The sequence below is a fragment of the Schistocerca piceifrons genome, chromosome 2 (assembly GCF_021461385.2).
Source record: "Schistocerca piceifrons isolate TAMUIC-IGC-003096 chromosome 2, iqSchPice1.1, whole genome shotgun sequence".
Lineage (NCBI taxonomy): Eukaryota > Metazoa > Arthropoda > Insecta > Orthoptera > Acrididae > Schistocerca > Schistocerca piceifrons.
In genome coordinates, this window is record NC_060139.1 from 676,133,039 (window position 1) to 676,152,945 (window position 19,907).

The 19,907-nt window shown below is 39.7% G+C and overlaps 1 protein-coding gene across 5 annotated transcripts in view; it reads right to left on the reverse strand.

The window, feature by feature from the left end:
• LOC124774945 ((E3-independent) E2 ubiquitin-conjugating enzyme UBE2O) overlaps positions 1-19,907 on the reverse strand; it is a 230,923-nt gene that overhangs the window by 80,586 nt on the left and 130,430 nt on the right. For all 5 annotated transcript variants that reach the window (XM_047249649.1, XM_047249654.1, XM_047249652.1 and 2 more), the window contains 4 exons: positions 16,230-16,438; positions 11,870-12,032; positions 9,016-9,176; positions 7,368-7,532 (listed from right to left, as the gene is read on the reverse strand). In XM_047249649.1, coding sequence (XP_047105605.1) covers positions 7,368-7,532; positions 9,016-9,176; positions 11,870-12,032; positions 16,230-16,438 — 698 coding nt within the window. The remainder of the gene's footprint in view (positions 1-7,367; positions 7,533-9,015; positions 9,177-11,869; positions 12,033-16,229; positions 16,439-19,907) is intronic.

The following is a 19,907-nucleotide window of genomic DNA, read 5'->3' on the forward strand; positions in this document are numbered from 1 at the left end:
AAGCATGGCAATGGAGAAAAAGATGGCATTTGACAAGCACCTTCTAATTGTATGTCCTGAAGACTATGAGAAAGTATTGTGAGAATTGTCAGAAGAAGAATTACAAGAAGTCAGATTCATGTGAATCTGAGTCGGAAGAGGAAGTTATTGAAGAAGAAAACCACAGTAGTGACTCCGAACAATCAACAGAGGAAACAGATGACATCTGGTTGAAGAGAGGAGATAACAAACAGATGATTACTGATTTTACGTAAACTATTTGAATAAGTGAACCGCTTCCTTCTTTTTCTAAAACCAAGGCCAAGAACATACTTAAAGTTTTGCCAGGTCCAAAAGCAAGTGCTGAAATTACAGAAAAAGAAATTTATGCATTTTACCTGTTTTTTGCTGATGGGATGATTGACAACATTGTGGGAAATACAAACCGATACATCCAGAATAATAAAAGAGCTGAAATTCAATATTCAAGAGCATGAGACTGCAGACACACCACAAAACCAGAGATAAAGGCTCTTTTAGGTGCATTATGTCTAATAGGTAAAAGATACTGTTGTGAACTGTGGGATGCAGGTGGTACAGGAATGATTATTTTATGAGCTCTCTTCAGCTATAAGCACTTTTGCATTCTGATTCTGGTTCGACAACCTAGGTACCCAGAATGAAAGAAAAGAAAGTGACAAACTAGTACCTATTTGGGACTCCATCAAGAGTTCGTCAACAATTGCTTTGCTCTCTACAATGTCAGTGAGTTTGTCACTATTGACGAGATGTTGCATCCTTTCAGAGAACACTGCAGATTTGTACAGTATATCTGTAATAAGCCTCCAAAACATGGGATCAAAATTTATGCTTTGTGTGATGCCAAAACATTTTACACCCTGAACTCTTAAATTCACATTGGCAAGCAGATGCCGGGACCCTACCCGAAGTCATCTATCTGATGACATTGTGCAAAGATCAGTGGCACCAACTGAGAAAACAAACAGAAATCATAAAGACTGACAATTACTACAGCAGCTACCCTCTGGCTGAAATCCCCTCGGCAAAAGTTTGAATTTCAAGCAAATAAAACCTGAGGAGTCCAGTCATGTCTATTCGGTTTTCAAGACAAAAAGCTGGGATTATTTTTTTAATCGACAATGCACAGCACAAATGAAATAGATCAAGAGACTAAGAAATCGAGAATGAATTTGGACTACAATGCTACCAAAGGAGGAGTAGACACTGTAGATCAGATGTGCTCATCCTACAGTATTTCCAGAATAACGCGACGAAGGGCACTTGGACTTTTCTACAGACATCTAGATATTGCTGGGATAAATGCAAACATTATTTTCAAATTCAACAACCCTGATAATAAAGAACGAAGACGAATGTTTTTGAAACATCTTGCTCTGGACCTAATAGAAGAACATTTGAATCAACGAGCATTACTTGAGACACTTCCCAAGGATATTCACGCCTTCTTGACCAAGTATAGGCATGAAGAAGAAAAAACCAAGGAACCAACAAAACCTGGAATTTGTTACATATGTGACAGGCATAAAAAAAACAGAACCAAAACAGTATGTATGAAATGCAAGAAAAATGTATGCAAGAAACATAGTGTCATAGATACAACATGTGTGCAGTGTGAAAGAGAGCTGCTGATGGAAATTGACTAAATTAATCACAATCATATACAGGAGTGGGAGTTTATGAATGCTCCATTTCATAGTGTGTTCCCTTGTAATTTTCTTTTCATGTGAATCAGTGCAATTAAGTGATATAATTAAAAGAACCATGAATGCAATAAAGAATATTGGCTTGTTATAAATTACAATGACAATAATGGACAATTGTGAAGGCAACAAATAAATAAGAGATTATTTTTATAGAGCCATGTAATGTTATGTTTTCTTAAATAAAATATAACTGGAGATTATCTAAAGATTATTTTTCCTTAGGTTAAAAATGTAATACTAATTGCAATGTAAAAGCTGCAATGTGCCCACTCGTGGATGTATGAAAGGTGCGCCCATCGAAGGGTTAACATTGTCATTTGTACTTACATAGCCACCTTGGAGAAACTGACATTTATTTGGCTCTCTGTACCCTCTGCGACAGCCTTCAAAACAGATGGGCAGCATCATGTTCAACACAATATTAACAGAAGTTTATTTCTTTTCGGTAGCTGGAAGGAACTGTGCCACAGCAGGTTAGTTTGTTTCACCAGTTTCTCCCCAGCAGTCTCTCCTCCCAATAATATATGATTCAGAGTACAGGATGTGTCATTACTGCCCAGAATGACTTAATATATTGCCACTTAAGTATTGTACACGCCTCTGGACTGATGGTTAAATGTGTCCTGGATTGATGGCTCTAAGTGTGTGTCACAGTACAAATCAAACATTCTGGTGGTCAATCCTCAATCAGTTCTGGGGTTTTTTCTATCACTTTCTGCTTCTCTTTCTTCTGGCAATTATTTCTATGTATGAAAAATGTCAACTTGCATCATGCTTGGAAAAGCTGTGCAAGTGGTTCTCATGCCCCATCACACATTTTTCATTCAGCTCAGCTTCACTTGGACTACAGTTCCCTCACTTGCCTTTACACAAGCTAGTACTTGCCAAGTGTAACCCAACAGATGCATGGCCCTATTACATGGGTAATGAAACAAGGCAACTACCTACATCAAAATGCAATGCCCAGTGAAGTGGTGCATAAAGGAAATATTCAAGTGACTTTCGTTTTGCTCCAGTGCATTCTGCGGCTTCACTGATTATGCACAAGTGGGTACAGCCATTTGCAATCCACATGGCCATATATGCCAGCTCAGTGGCTGTGTCATTAGACATCCTCTTTAGCAAATTCTGCTAAGACATGTCAAGTTTATTCACCTTCTCACTAATGTAGGTGAGTGTAGACCACACATGCACATAATACATTTGCAGTGCTCTGTTATACCTTATAACTGGCAGGATAAGTCAGCAAATGCTAGAGGTAAATGGAAGAGAAATGATAAAAACCATAAAATACATGGATGATCAAGCAGTGCTGGCGGAATCAGAAGAGGAGCTACATAAGATGCTGAAGAGTATTGCAAGAAGGGAAGTATAGAATGAAGCTGAATATTGGAAAGACAAAAGTGATGAGAATGAGCAACAAAGGAAGGCCCAATTCCTAGATGGAAAACAGACACAAGCAAAATCCTTTCTGAACCTGCAAAGCTTAATAACATGGAATGGAAAGCTGTACAAAAGCAATAAGGGGGAGGATATCTATGGGAAAGAGAGCATACGAAAAGGTGAAGCAGTTACTAAACATCTAGAAGAATTCCAAGGTGGCTGTGGATTATGTCTTGAGTGTAGGACAGTTAAAAAAAAGATATTTGGAAAGTTTTGAAATGTGGCTATGGAGAACTGTGGAGAAGATGCTTAATGTGAAGTGAACGGACAGAGGAAAAATCTCTGCAACAAAGAATTATAGAGGGAAAAGTGCAAGAAATAAGAGAAAGAGATAGGAAGAGAAATGGAATGATGCATGACATCAGAAGAGGACAAACATACAATCAGATGAAGGGACGTGCTCAGAACAGGACACAAGGAGAGCCTTCAGTTGAAGCCTGTTGCAAGACAGATACACTGAAGAAGAAGAACAAGCAGCAATCAGTCCAAAGGTCGAAGGAAGGCAAGGGTAAATAACGTCCAGTAGGACCATATCTACATGAAAACTGTGTTCAGAGCATACTTGTGGTTGGGATGATTTTAACTTTTAAAACTTGGCTGGTGCATCTGTTACTTCAATTTCCCCAAATCTTTTAATGATTTGATACACAAAAGAATTTTATCTCCAACCCTACAATTTGTACACTAATGACTTAGTTCTCGACTCATTGAAAATATTTTTCTGTTGAGCAAATAGATCAATTGGCTCATTCCTGAAGGCTTGTTCTGTCACTTATTACTTCTCTGTTTATGTAAAAAAATATAAAGTTGCACCCCATTGTGTAGTCCACACTGAATTGAATTCTCTCTATGATGGGAAGTTAGTTGAAAGGATAGAGGAAAATAAGGTCGAAAACTGTGTTTCGTTGAAGCTTCTGTCACTAGTGTTCCAGATGATGTTCAGTATTGACTGTTAAATCTCAACTGTTTTTGAAGGTGTGTAGTATACCTTTAGGTTGGGAAGCTTTTATAGACCTGCCCCCAACTACAAAAGTACCATATTTACTAGACTACATGATGACGATGACCCGCCTTTTGCAGAGACTCCTGAAGATTTTTTTATTTTTTTAAACAGTCTGACCAAATAACATCACAAGCTGTTTACTGATATAAAATATCTTAAGATCGGCCGTAAAAAGTTGCATTATCTCTCTTCCAAACTTGATGATGAAACATTTTATTTTCAGTGCTGTACACTGGAAGATCATCTAAAAACAAACATGTTTTATTAATATAATATGGGGTCCAAAGTTAATAATGTTCAACTTATTAATGTTTTTGTGTTTTCATGCTGTAGTTTGGGTACCCGTCATTTTATGCATTTAGCAGAGCGAGGCTGGTGGTCGAGCAGTCAAGGCACTCTGTTATCTCACTTAACCTTTAGTGTTTTTCATGAATTCACAGAGCTGCTTGGTGAGCAATCAAACTGTTTCATATTGCCAGTGACATGTTTATGTAAGTGAACTATCAAAATGGGCAGGGTCAGCAACCTTTGACAAGTTTGCCAGCAGAATGTGAAGTTAAAAATGTGGAAGTTGTACATACTAGTGAAAACATGAGCAATGAGAGCAAACAACAGCTCGCAGATTCCATACAAATTTTCTCAAATTTAATTTGAGACAATAGCTTTGCACTACCATCTGTGTGCCCATTGATTTCTGGAAGATCTTGTTTGATTGGCAATTAATTGCATCAATGGTTTTGGACTCTGCATTGGGAAATGACTTTTGTAAAAATCAAAGACGTTGTCCATGAAAATGAAACCAAAGCTCTTCCAAATTTTATCAAATGTACCAACACTGGTGACAAAAGTGCATCAATGTCATCACCTGAAAAATCGGGGTGAGAAGGAAGATTCAGTTTACGAACCAGAATCAAAGAGATGCAAGGTGCATGAGCAAATACCATTGGATATCAAAATAACTGCAGTTATACTGGAAAAACGACAACCTAATTGGAGTCTGAAAATATGATGTACCAATGGAACAACTTTAAGATTAACAAGAAATGAGTTACTGAAGAGGTGGAAAGTAGACACCCAAAACAGAGGATCCACAGTTGATAAATGGCCAATGAATATGCAAAGCATGTAACAACAACTCGTCAACAAAATTCTATGGTAGCAAAGTGCAGATAAATCTGAAGAGAATGTGTTTTAGTTCACGGCATCGTCATCACGGGCAAAGAGGTTCAAAGCATGGCAAAGGGTATGTCAACGTCACGGCACCAATTACGTTCCCGAGAAACAAGTGACATCTATTGAAAAAGCACTTTTAAGCTGCCGAGCTCTTTCAATGGCACACCAAAGCCTTGATTACAACCTATGACTTGAGATCTTGTTATAAACAATAACCAAACAGGATCATGTCAATATAAAACTTATGTTGATACATGAAGGCGAGAAGAAAATGTTTGTCCAAGCTGGCAATGTGAATAATGTTGCACACTCATACACTGCACAATATTCCATCTCTGCATCCATAAAACTGCTGCTGACAGTGTTCTTGTGTTTTCAAGAACTATGGAAAATTTGATCCATGGGTCTCTCAAGTAGTGAAGTTCTCCAGAGGGAATTTGGAAAGGTTTTAATCATATGCTAAAATGGGGAAGTTGACCTCCCAACTGTATCAATCATATCTGGAGCATGTTGGGAAACAATATGCGTAGGAAAATAAATTTTACCTGACACTGACTGCATGGAGTGGCCAAACCCACATGAAACACTATGATACACAACTGATCTTCACTATGAAACTGATACCACCAAAATGTACCTCCCCTTTGTCAACTGAGTGACATTTATTTTTTCCACAGGTAAAGAATTTCATCACATGACTTCAAAATCATGCAAATCACAGCAGAGCAGAGAATTAAAAGATATGGCAGATGTTACTAAAATTCATGTGTTGGTCCATAACCACTTATCCACTTCTTTCTCTCACATATGCTTTCATACCCTTGGTATGCATCTATAATTGATATCTGAGAGATATGTGTTTAGTAAGGTTAATAAGGTATGTTTATCACGAACAATGTACAGGAAATCATGAAAATGCTGTGAGATTTTGTTCATGCGTTGTGCATGGAGCAAGAAATATTTATGTTTCACGTATATCTGTGACAAGTTTTACCCAACCAATTGCAAAAATGCTCACAAATATACGATCATTCAGCATTACGCAATAATATACTTTATGTATTTTTGCACTATGTATCACACTGGAAGCAACAGTAAATACATTATTTATATTTATTTGATTATTAAGTACATCTTCCAATATTTCACTTAAAAAGGGGAGAGGGGGGGGTGGGGGACGAACCATGACCAAGAATCGAACACAGACCAGCAATTTGTTAGTCTAATGGCTTTACCACTTAACTGCTAACCTCTCTCGGTTAAGCACATGGAATGACAGGTAGCCAAGCTACAGTGTGGAAACACAAAAATTTTAATAGCTCTAACATAATTAACTTCAGACCCCATACTATATTAATAATTTAAAAAATGTTATTTTTAGACACTCTTTTGATGTATAACATTGAAAATCTGATTTATCATCATCAACTCGGACCTACGCTTTTTTTTAAAACTAGGGAGTGTCTAGCAAAACGCCAAAACACAGGTCTCTTTATTTTCAATATAGAATATCCTTGCAAAACTTTATCAAAATCAGTGACCAAGATGTCAGAACCTCCCCTCTTCAAATTTCTCACCTAGTCACAAGCAATCCGAGAGGGGGGTAATGAAAAATAAAACAAAGTGTTCACTTATATCCAAAGCTCAGCAAAATAGCAAAAGTATTTCTCAAATGCTATAAGATGATCCCTGGAAACCACAAGCAAAGTAAGATGGAGATTTTTTTTAAAATCAATTCGGTATAAGCCAAAAGAAAGTTATATATTCTCTTCTGAGCAAGTTGTTATCTCTGCAACGCGTACAAAATTAACATGTTCCTCTGCAGAATGTTTGGAAGTAAAAAAAAATACAGATAATCGAACTATTTACGGCAAGTTATTGGAGGCAGAAGTGCATGGCCCACACACAGAAATTTAGTCTATGATAGCACTGACACAAAAAGATCTAGTGAAATTGGGATACTTATGAAATTACATTATGTACAAAGTAATACTCTAAAAATCAAGGGGATTTGATATACTAACCTACAATCTTTGTAAACATCAAGAAGCTGACGCATTACAGATGTTGTCTGTAATGCAGGGTTTTGAGTAAAAATTTCCTCCAGCCGAGACATGGCAATTCTGGCCTTTTCTATGTTGGCTGCTAGTTTGGGCTTCAACATTTCTTGCAGTTCATCTTCCTGGCCACTAAAAAGAACAATATCACAGGTTAACAAGAACGAATTTTTAAGATCAACACAGTCTGACACAGAAATCATTCGTATGGCCACAAATACAAAGAGGAGCAAGAAAATATGTTATTTTTTGGTGGGATGTAAATTGAAGTAAAATGTTATTGTGTAGGCACAGTTTTGGCCAAAATAAGTGGCAGTTAAATATAATGAAACATTAAAAAAATAATATTTTTGAGTGGAACTGTAATAAAGCTGCCACAAAACAGACAATGTTGGTATTTAAGAACCGATAGGTAATGGGAAATATTTTCTTATATTCTGGATAAACTATTTCAGTCCTCTTTTTGGACTGTGACTTAATAGATTTTGATGTCTTTGTGCCTTACTGAAAACTCATAAGAAGTTGCAATAACAGTTTTCACATGGTGGCTGGAACTGACAAGAAAGTATAAAAAAATGTGTGTGTGTGTGTGTGTGTGTGTGTGTGTGTGTGTGAGAGAGAGAGAGAGAGAGAGAGAGAGAGAGAGAGAGAGAGAGAGAGAGAGAGAGAGAGAGATGATCAGGTTTTCAATTTTCCATGTATGTGTAATCATCACAGTTAAAGAAAGAATTATCACATTTCAGTATGTAACTTATATTATTGAGTATCCCGTTTCCGAAAACTGTGGTTCATATGTAGTACAGCTACTCTTCGTAATATCCAAAATACAATATCTAATTGTTAGTCTAAAGCTATTTTTTCATACTTCCTTTACACCAAGTAAAGTGTTCTACAGTGTGCCGGCTGGAGTGGCCGTGCAGTTCTAGGCTCTACAGTCTGGAACCGAGCAACCGCTACGGTCGCAGGTTTGAATCCTGCCTCGGGCATGTATGTGTGTGCTGTCCTTAGGTTAGTTAGGTTTAATTAGTTCTAAGTTATAGGCGACTGATGACCTCAGAAGTTAAGTCGCATAGTGCTTAGAGGCATTTGTTCTACATTGTGGATAAGACTCACCATATCCACCAAAAATTTTTTGAGTTCAGTTATCTACTTACTTTCCAACAATGAATGTTATTTAGGTAGTGGTCAAATATAATCAATAGTCACTATGCTTTTTGTAACCCATTCCACTGCTGTATGCCTACTGCACTTGAAAACACTAAATGGTTGCAACGGACCGTATCTGAACCTGTGAGTTTTAGATTTTGTATTTATTCATTTTCCTTGATATACGCAAAGAAGAGTGAGATTTTCTTGATTTTTAAAGAGAAAAATTTCATCATTAATGAATAAACAATTTGTGCCATGCTTCGTAAAAGCTACCAAAAATTTGCAGTCAAAAGCCACAACAGTGTAAATGCAACACGGTAAGCTATTCACTTTTCAACAAACCACAGCACATTTGGTCAATAATGAACCACAATGCTCTCTCTCCACTACAAAACAATTAAAAAGAAAAAAGAAAATATTTGAACTGATTAAGGAAGAGTAATGTGTAATTAAACTCAGTACTTACACTTCTTCAGCAATGAAGCAATCTTCAGATTCCGTCTCCCAAGAAGCTTCACTACTATTATCATCCCAGAATTCTCCCTCATCACTGTCATATTCACCAACTTTATACAGATCCTGTGGCCAGGACATGCTGATATGTCCATCAACCCACCAGACACGAACCTATCAAAATGCAGATCTGTTAGATATCAAGAACACTCATAACAAAATTAAGTTCCTTTTAACAGAGGAAACTGAAATGATTGCACAAAAACAATTTGCTAAGCCCTTACAAGTACACAGTCACTGTTTTGTTGAATATGTTCTTTCCAACAATCGGAAATCACTTTTTTTCCTTTCATTTACTTTCTCCTAAATGACCACCCCATCTGATCATCAACATGAGGAAAGGTAATCTAGTCACCTGTAGCTGACTGATGCACGGTGACAACACACACAACAGAACAGATACAGTGCTAACTACCCCCACCACTCTTTTTCTTCTGAGTGCGTGCACACACACGCACACACACACACACACGCGCACACACACACACACACACACACACACACACACACACACACACACACACACGCGAACAGACACCCAGGAAAGCGCAGTAACTCCAAACAGTAGTAAACCACGGGAAAAGCAGTAACCCTGGCAAACGACACGGTTCAGAAGACTATATGGAAGGGACATCTTAATGCAGTACAAGTGGCAGTTGTCAAAATGGAGGTACGTCTGAAGTGGACAGAGGTTTTAGTGATGCCACCTGAGAGGTAGAAATCAATATCTAGGAACAAAGCACACTGAGATTAGGCTATCAATGAATCTATCCCAGACAAGGAAATGTAAATAAATATGTTAGTGCAGGATGGCTTCATGTGCCAATTCCATGGATTACCAGGTCCAAAGAATCAGAAAGTGGCTGGCAATAAGGATTGGTTTGCCATCTAGAGGTAGTCTGAAAACAGAAGAAAACACAAAATAGCCATGAACTATAAGCAATCTGAAATAGATTAGTTTCATGAGAAGCCACTGTGTGATTGCGGAACTGGTAATTCAAATACAGAGAATGCAATGAATGGAGGAGATATTCTGCTGGAAAAATCACACATCAGCTGTTAAGGCACCTTTTCTGTGAAAAATGCACATAAGGAAAAAACAGTTTTAATTGCCCCATTATTAATTTTGATGAGACCTGGCTCATCAAAATCATGCCAGAAAGTACACCTGGCAGAATTTAAATGGCAATGATATATTGTAATTGCTGACTAGAAAAGGAAAGAGATTCTTTGTTTACCACAGATTCAAAAACCTGCAAAGCTAGTATTTACATCAAGCAAACCTGTTAATAATCATGTGAAGATTAGTTGTTTAAACATGGGGTTTCGGATTTATTATGAGTTTCAGAGGAGGACGTGCTATCATCATGGGGAGTGTTAGTTTTCATTCAAAAATGGAGAAAATTCCAAATTCAAACAAAGGAAGAAAGGAGCAGAGTACTGATTAGCAGAGGAGAGTATTTCAATTTTAAGCTTCTATATGGAAGCAGAAATGGTGGAGGGAGTTAGGTGCCAAAAACACCTTTACAATCGCTTTGAACATGAATGTACTGTGGCAGAAATGGATCCATGCAGTTCTTAGGCTTCTCTTTCACCACCACCAATATAGCTTAATAGGCGGCACAAATGAAAGGCAAGGGCGTACACAGAAAATTGCTCGCTCAGAATTAGAGATGTGCTGAATTTACTCAAGGATATTATTAACAAAGCTATTGCAAAAGGTTGGGTTAAGTACATACATTGGTCTGAAAAATTTGCAAAGGAATTATTTTCTGAAGACAGTAAAAATTTGTAAAAAGCTTTGGCATTGGACTCTTCAGATAATGAATTATCAGATACATTGAGCTCTTCTGAAAATGTCAATTAATAAGTAATAAATGGCAGTAACTTATGCTTCTTGTTCCTTCTCTTGCCCCACACTTGTGAACACTGTTTTAGCAGTTTTGCCTGTGGCTCTCAAGTAAATAATTTATCAATATGTGGCAGAACAGCTGCCCGCTGTACACTGGTATACTGGCTCTGCTGACATGTTTGTTATTTTATTTTTTAGGAGCAGTGAACCCACATGTTCTGCTTTAAATTGAATTGTAGATCTAATAAATAGTTAAAAAGCTTGAACAATCAAAATTGAAATAGTACAAGATTGCTATGATGTAACTTCTTGATACACATAAAAATACATTACATATTGAATGACTCAACAATAGAGTTATCGCTGCTATTTTGTTACACTATTTTCAAACATTTTCTTCATATAATACGTTTACAGGCCTAATAAATTGTTTAACAAAAAGCTCTGCTGATAGTATTGTTTGAAGGCAGAGTTTGCTGGGTTTGGTTTTACATGTGTACAGGCAGCCCTGGAGGCTTCCATTTTTTGACAACCAAGCTCTGTGTCAAGTATAGAAGTGGTGGAAGTCTGTAGTGGAGGTGGTACCTTCAATGCTTCCCACTCCAGCTGCCAATTTTTCTGCTCCATAATATAGAGAAGTTTTCATGGCTAGCTACGATGTAAAAGTCTTTTGGAATCTATCTTCAAATGTACACTAACACATGTCATGCATAAAAGCAGCTGACGAGTGCACGACGAATTACGGTGCTTTTCTATAAATATAAAAAAGTTTACCTCGAAAACACTCACATTATGCAGATGTACGCATGTGTAAGTAATTAAATTTTCTATATTCCACTAAGGTCACTGATTTCAATGCATTCACCCTATCACCAGCTTTTCTGGATGGTGAAACAATATCAATGCAACACTTACAAACAACAACAAGCAGTCATTAAATAGCATCTGTTCATACCTTTCCTTCTGGATAATTATCTAGCACTTGACCTGCAGTGCAATTTGCATCCTCTCCTTCAAAGTTTGCCACCCTGATTACCACAGTACCTGGTCGATACTGGAAGTCTGGATGGTCTTTCAGATCATACACACTAACTTCATTCTGTTCCAAAAGCTGAGGTCTGTAAGGGAAAGATGGCATGCATGTTAATTCATGCAAGATTCCACAATTGTATAACAACACTAAATGCAAAATTTTAATGTAATTACATACAATGTGCACATTTACCATGTGGCAAACAAAAGCAGCTGGAGCAAGGCTGATACATACGCAAATTATAAATATGTGTCTGGGTCTTTTACACTCTGGATCAGGATAGACAAAGTGATTTTTTGTGGGCGTCCAGGAATGGGTTAAGGCGAAAGTAGCATGGGGAGGGGGGGGGGGGGGGGGAGGATGATAAGGGTGTAAACAAAATAAAAAGAGCACTTGTGGGAGTGGGGGTTTGAGTGTGTGAAGGAGCAGGGAAAGAAAAAATATCGTCAACATGGAGGAAGAATGATAATGTAAAATGCATGTAAGTAATGCGATGATGCTTGACAGTGAAGAGATACCCAGTCTGAAGATTTAATGAGGATGTGAAGGTGTAGTTAAGATCTGATCTCCCAGTCTCCAGTCACATGACTGTCCAGTTTATAAATTAGATTGATATTTATACAAACGAACCACCTATGAGCAGTCTTGTGGCTTCTTGTGCTTGTTCAAGGAATATAAACTTATTGTTAAAACAAAATAATAATCTTCTTTTTACTGAAATTTTTTTCTCTTTTCTCTTTTTCCTAACAGTTATTGGTTCAAATGGCTCTAAGCACTATGGGACTTAACATCTGAGGTCATCAGTTCCCTAGACTTGGAACTTCTTAAACCTAACTAACCTAAAGACATCACACACATCCATGCCAGAGGCAGGATTCGAACCTGCGACCATAGCAGTAGCGTGGTTCCAGACTGAAGCACCTAGAACTGCTCGGCCACAGTGGCAGGCTCCTAATAGTTATTCTTCAAAACAAATAATCCATACAAGGACATTCCAGAAGATTAGCAAATACCAATCAACTGCACCCAAGATAAAGTCCAGTATTTTACCATGTAACCCCAAAACTGGGAGACAAAAATTTCATTTTCACCAACAAAGATTCCATTGAAAGAAATAAGCATTATTCATAATATAACATTAGCTTTCTAAAGAGACTAAGTCATGTGTAGGAGAAAGCTAGAGGAAAACTTAGGAGCCACAGTAAACCAAGATATTTATATAATTTTGGTGATGTCATTCTAAGGTTTTCAAGTGAACAGGTGATAGAACTCAAAAACTGTGGTATACATGAAATTAATTACACAAGGGAAGTTAAGCAATGATGTGTCTAATTAATAATGAAAAAACATTACAGGTAACGCACTATGCACAATTGGGAATCAATGACAAATGAAAGAGTGAGAGAAGATATGTAATGTGGGTGAGCTCAGACTGCAGCATCTGAATGAATAAATTATGTCTGAAATGAAATGATTGTATGGCATTGTTGGCCGGGAGGCCCCATGCGGGGAAGTTCGGCAGCCGTATTGCAAGTCCTTTTTAGCTGACGCCACTTCGGCGACTTGCAAGTCAATGATGATGGAAGACACACAACACTCAGTCATCATGAGGCAGAGAAAAATCCCTGACCCCGCCGGGAATCCAACCCGGGACCCGGTGCGCGGGAAGCGAGAACGCTACCACAAGACCACAAGCTGTGGACAATTATGTCTAAATCAGAAAGCACTGCAATTTGTTTCATCCCTAGTTCTTTCTTTTTTAAAAAAATAGTTGACACACAACTGTTCACTCACAAAACTTACAGGTTTGTGAATGTCTCCTTTATAGTACCTTTTTAATTGCTTCTGCTGAGAGCAAACTGTCTCTCACTCTACCATACATCCCACTATCTCTACAACGCCTTCTCCTTACCACATGTATGTTATCCCTTCCAAACGCCACATGTCATTACTCTCAAACCACTCCTATCAAACCCAAGCTTGTAAACAGTCAATGTCACTGTGGCCCCAGGTGAGTGGGGTGGATGTCTGTGGACGGAGAGTACATACATACTCTATGAAAGAAGCAGTATCTCAAACTTAACATTTCTGTAATGTTACATGTTTATATGCATCAGAGATGTATCCTCATTTTGTATACTGTTTCCCATCAAAATTTCCATTATTGTAGTGTTTTAAGCAAATTTATTTCAAAAATAGCGTGTCCAAAAAGGCGATGTACTTTAAACATAAAGTTCATATTGTGTCATAAAGATTACAACAAATTTCTGACAGCCAACTGATGTTTACTATATCACTGAAGAAAATAAAAGCTAAGTTTGTCAAAATCATAAAATTACAGTATAAAAAATGATGATTAACTTTAGTGAAATTTCTGTTGAAATTGTTACAGTTTACGTGTATCCATTAACCACAACAAGTAGGGCTGGAAATGTAAACATAAATTTCAACTCTTGCAGTAAAAAGATATATCTGAATGTTAACAAAGACAATTTATTTCAATTTTCCTTCTGTTACTTTGTTTTAACCACTATCAACATCTAAGCTAGACACAGTAAAGCCCCTTTTAATGGATCTCTGGTACACAATTAGATTTTTCCTTAGTAACCCAGAGAACTGGAACATTTTTTGCTCAATTACACTTAGAAACCAACCCACAAAAGAAATGATTTTCAATAATGTTTTTCTTATGCAAGTTTGATCATGACCACATATAGAAAAATAATCATTAAATTAAGAAATTTGTTAAGATGGATTTGATAAGTGTTTTTACTTTGGCTTCTTCTTCAAGTGCTTTGATAGGGCACAACTCAATAAAGATCCACAAACTTTTTGCTTTTTCATACAAATCTGGATTTACACTCCTTATAAGTATTTAACAACATTACACAAAATATGAGGGGCTATCCACAAAGTACATTACATTTTGGAATTAAAAATAAATAAATTATTGGAAAATTTTTTTATTACATACAGATGAAAGCCACACTTAAATACTACTTTTCTACATAGTTGCCATTTAAATTAAGGCACTTATCATGGCGATGGACGAGCTTGGAAATTCCTTCGTCGTAAAATTCGGGTGCCTGCGCCTCACCTTTTCATTAGGTGTTAGTTCTCGGGGAGGGGAGAGGGGGGGGGGGGGGGAGGGGAGGATGCAGTTCATTGTTCACATATTTGTCAGAGCGTATTGTTCTGTGGAAAACAATTGGTCTAATAATCTGTCTTGCACTAACTGCACACCGCACCCCGTTTTCACATCATGCAGAGGTTGTTGATGTACTTCATAACGATTTTTGGAGCTCCAACGTCAGCTATTCTGAGAATTTACATATCCCGACAAATGCAGCCACACTTCCTCGGAAAAATCTTCTCAGAATGAACTTCCCCATTGTGCACAGACTGTAACAGCCAGCTGCAATAACAATGTTGAGCAACAGTATCCGAGTTCCTCAGCTGATGCACTACCATTATTTTGTGTGGTTCAGTTTCAGTTTGTGCACAGCTCTGTGAGCAGATGCTCTTGACACACCAGTATGGAGTGCCAAATGGCGCAGCAGATATCTTCTCAGACTTCTTTCCAAGGCCTCCCCCATCTTATCTAGTTTATTTTCGGCTAAAACACTAGGTTCTCTAGGTCTTCGTTTGTGTAACACAGATCTAGTCTCTTGAAATTTCATCACTAATGTGCGCATTGTCGAATCACTGAGAACATGCACACGGGAAATTTTCATGTGAATTCAAGCCAACATTCCACATACGATTCTGTTTTTGCATAGTTCAACACAAAAAAAACTCCTCGATCCTTTGTGTATACCATACCATATGAAACTCTACACAAAACAAACCAAAACACATGAACACTCAGTCACACAGTACAAAAGACATGTGCACTGTGTTTCTGTCTGAGGACCTGGCCCAGTGACATACAGACAAGGAGGCCCCGGGCTTGGCGCAGTTGCAGTAATGATATCTAGCATCAATATCTGAACTTCACAAAAAACTGAAAAGAAACCACCAGTACTCTTAGAGTATGAGACACCCTGTATTATATTTGTCTGCTGATATAAGAGCTTTCTACGAAGCCTTCGTCATCTAAGAGATATTTTCCTAATTATTATCTGTTATTTGTAAATGAGTACCAACAAGTCTATGTAATTAAGCATACCAATATTTATGTCTCATTACGTGACATTAAAGACTATGAATGTGTAGTTCAACAGACAAAGTTTAACTTAATTTACATCATTAACTTAATTTCAATTATTTTAGAGACACTTACTGTGGAGTTTCGAGAGAAGCATATGTCTTGAACCATTTGACAGTGGCAGTACGTCCAGCATGGTCCACACTTTGAACAACACCATACACTCTCATGCATGCATCCTCCTTGTTTTCAATCACAAAATCTCCAGGAAAGAATTCTTGATCATCCAGATGGTGTATTGGATACAGCTCAGTTGATGGAATATTGTACTCTACAGAACCATCCTAGAGGAAGAAAAGCAGCTTAAAATATAATAAATGCATTACCTCTTTCCTGAGAACATCCACAAGACTAAAAAAAACAAAATATCTTTGCAACAGCTGCTCCTATGATAAGTCAGCGAACAAATACTGCATACCATTAGTCAACAATTTTTATTTACTTTCAGGTAATGACATTTGTCCTGCTGTTTAGGTACTGCAGTAGGTTGCGTTACATATATTAGCCAATAAAGCCATATTTCTACATTACATTACTAAATGTTTTGTCGCAAATATCTTCAACACGAAACTTACATTACAGTGAACAAAAGAAAATGTCTACCAATGACTACCAGAATTTTAATCACATTTTAATTAAATATTTATTCTTTGCAATATGTCACTTGATAAAAAGAAGTCAGCTCCTTTTATAAATTATTTTACTCTCCCACACAAAAATGAACGCTACTTAAAAAAGACTAGTTGCAAGCAAGTCAAATAATGGAGCCAGGAAAACAGCTTCACATGAGTAACAGCCCTTGCAAAGAACATCTGCAACATTTTTGTCACTCTGGCATCAAGATAAATGTTAGAAACATGTTGTCTTTTTCAAACAAATGTACTATCTATACCATTTTCCTAACAAATATTTAACGCAGCACATTATAACCAGAGTTGCAAAATTAGTAATTGCAAGGTATATACAGCTTTGCATATTTGGGGGGGGGGGGGGGGGTTTGGTTGGTTGGTTGGTTGGTTTGTTTGGGGGGAGTAAAGGGACCAGACTGCTATGGTCATCGGTCCCTTTTTTCCAAAGACAAAGAACACCCACAGAGAATAAAAACGAGAAACAGAAGAGATCACAGACGATACAGAACAAGAGAAACTGAGACAAGGACAAGACAAAACGAACTAAAACCACACAGAGTGTGACGGTGGTTGGCCGACCATAGAAATAAAAAAGGAAAAGCCAACCACTTAGAAACACATTAAAAAAAAAAATCAGTTGAAAATCATAGGCCAAAGGCCAGAATCAACACAAAACAATAAAATAAAACAGAAACACTCAGATTAAATGATAAAATCCCCCTGCCCGAATAAAACGTAAAACTAAGTCAGCCATAGTGGAGTCGTCTGTTAAAAGGGCAGGGAGCGTATCAGGCAGTGCAAATGTCTGCCTGACCACAGCTAAAAGGGGGCAGGCCAACAGAATGTGGGCCACTGTCAAAGCTGCCCCACAGCGACACAGAGGAGGGTCCTCCCGGCGCAGTAAATAACTGTGTGTTAGCCGGGAGTGGCCAATGCGGAGCCGACAAAGGACGACGGAGTCCCTGCGGTTGGCTCGCAGAGATGACCGCCACACAGTCGTTGTCTCCTTAATGGCACGGAGTTTATTGGGTGTAATCCGATCGCGCCATCCAGCGTCCCAAAGCGCAAAAACTTTTCGGCGGAGGACTGCCTGCAAATCAGTCTCTGGGAGGCCAACATCCAGAGATGGTTTACACGTGGCTTCTTTCGCGAGGCGGTCAACATGTTCATTGCCCGGGATACCGACACGACCGGGGGTCCACACAAAGACCACAGAGCGGCCGCAACGTGCAAGAGTATGCAGGGACTCATGGATAGCCATCACCAGACGAGAACGAGGAAAACACTGGTCGAGAGCTCGTAAACCGCTCAGGGAATCGCTACAGATCACGAAGGACTCACCTGAGCAGGAGCGGATATACTCTAGGGCTCGAAAGATGGCGACTAGCTCAGCAGTGTAAACGCTGCAGCCAGCCGCCAAGGACCGTTGTTCGGAATGGTCCCCTAGAGTTAGCGCATACCCGACACGACCAGCAACCATCGAACCGTCGGTGTAAACAATTCCAGAGCCCTGATACGTGGCAAGGATGGAATAAAAGCGGCGGCGGAAGGCCTCTGGAGGGACCGAGTCCTTCGAGCCCTGTGCCAAGTCGAGCCGAAGGCAAGGGCGAGGAGCACACCACGGGGGTGTATGCAGAGGCGCCTGGAAAGGAGGCGGAACAGGGAAAAACCCAAGCCCGCAGAGAAGCTCCTTGATGCGTACAGCGATCGGACAACCCGACCGGGGCCGACGGTCCGGCAGATGGACGACCGACTGCGGGAACAGGACACGGTAATTTGGATGCCCGGGCAAACTAAAAACATGGGCAGCATAAGCAGCCAGTAATTGTTGACGTCGTACCCGCAGTGGAGGTACACCTGCCTCCACTAATACGCTGTCCACAGGGCTGGTGCGGAAAGCACCAGTGGCAAGGCGTATCCCGCTGTGGAGAATTGGGTCCAGCACCCGTAACGCAGATGGGGATGCTGAGCCATAAGCCAGGCTCCCATAATCCAGACGGGACTGGATTAACGCCTGGTAGAGCCACAACAGGGTAGAGCGGTCGGCGCCCCAGCGGGTGTGGCTCAAGCATCTCAGAGCGTTTAGATGCCGCCAACACGTCTGTTTAAGCTGCCGGATATGAGGCAGCCAAGTCAACCAGGCATCGAAAACCACCCCCAAAAACCTGTGGGTCTCCACCACAGCAAGGAGTTCGGCGGCAAGATAAAGCCGCGGCTCAGGATGGACTGTTTGGCGCCAGCAGAAATGCATAACAAGGGTCTTGGCTGCCGAAAACTGAAACCCATGCGCTACAGCCCAAGACTGCGCCTTACGGATAGCGCCCTGTAGCTGACGTTCAACAGCTGCAATGCCAGTAGAGCTGTAGTAAAGGCAGAAGTCGTCAGCATACAGGGAAGCGGAGACAGAATTTCCCACGGCCGCAGCAAGCCCGTTAATGGCTATTAAAAACAGACAGACACTTAAAACAGAGCCCTGTGGCACACCGTTCTCCTGGACGTGGGAGGAACTATACGAGGCCGCGACTTGCACGCAGAAGGTACGACACGACAGAAAATTGCGGATAAAAATCGGCAGAGGACCCCGAAGACCCCATCCATGAAGCGTAGAAAGAATGTGATGACGCCACGTCGTATCGTACGCCTTCCGCATGTCGAAAAAGACAGTGACCAGGTGCTGACGGTGGGCAAAAGCAGTACGGATGGCCGAGTCCAGGCTCACCAGATTGCCGGAGGCGGAGCGGCCTCTACGGAACCCACCCTGAGACGGAGCCAGAAGGCCCCGAGACTCCAGTACCCAATGCAAGCGCCGGCTCACCATCCGTTCAAGCAACTTGCAAAGAACGTTGGTGAGGCTAATGGGACGGTAGCTGTCCACCTCCAGAGGGGTCTTTCCAGGTTTCAAAACGGGGATGACAATGCCTTCCCGCCATTGCGACGGAAACTCCCCCTCGACCCAAAGACGGTTGTAAAGATCGAGAAGGCGCCGCTGGCAGTCCACTGAAAGGTGTTTCAGCATCTGACAGTGGATGCCATCTGGCCCAGGAGCGGTATCAGGGCAAGCAGCTAGGGCACTGCGAAATTCCCACTCACTGAATGGAGCATTGTAAGATTCCGGGTGGTTGGT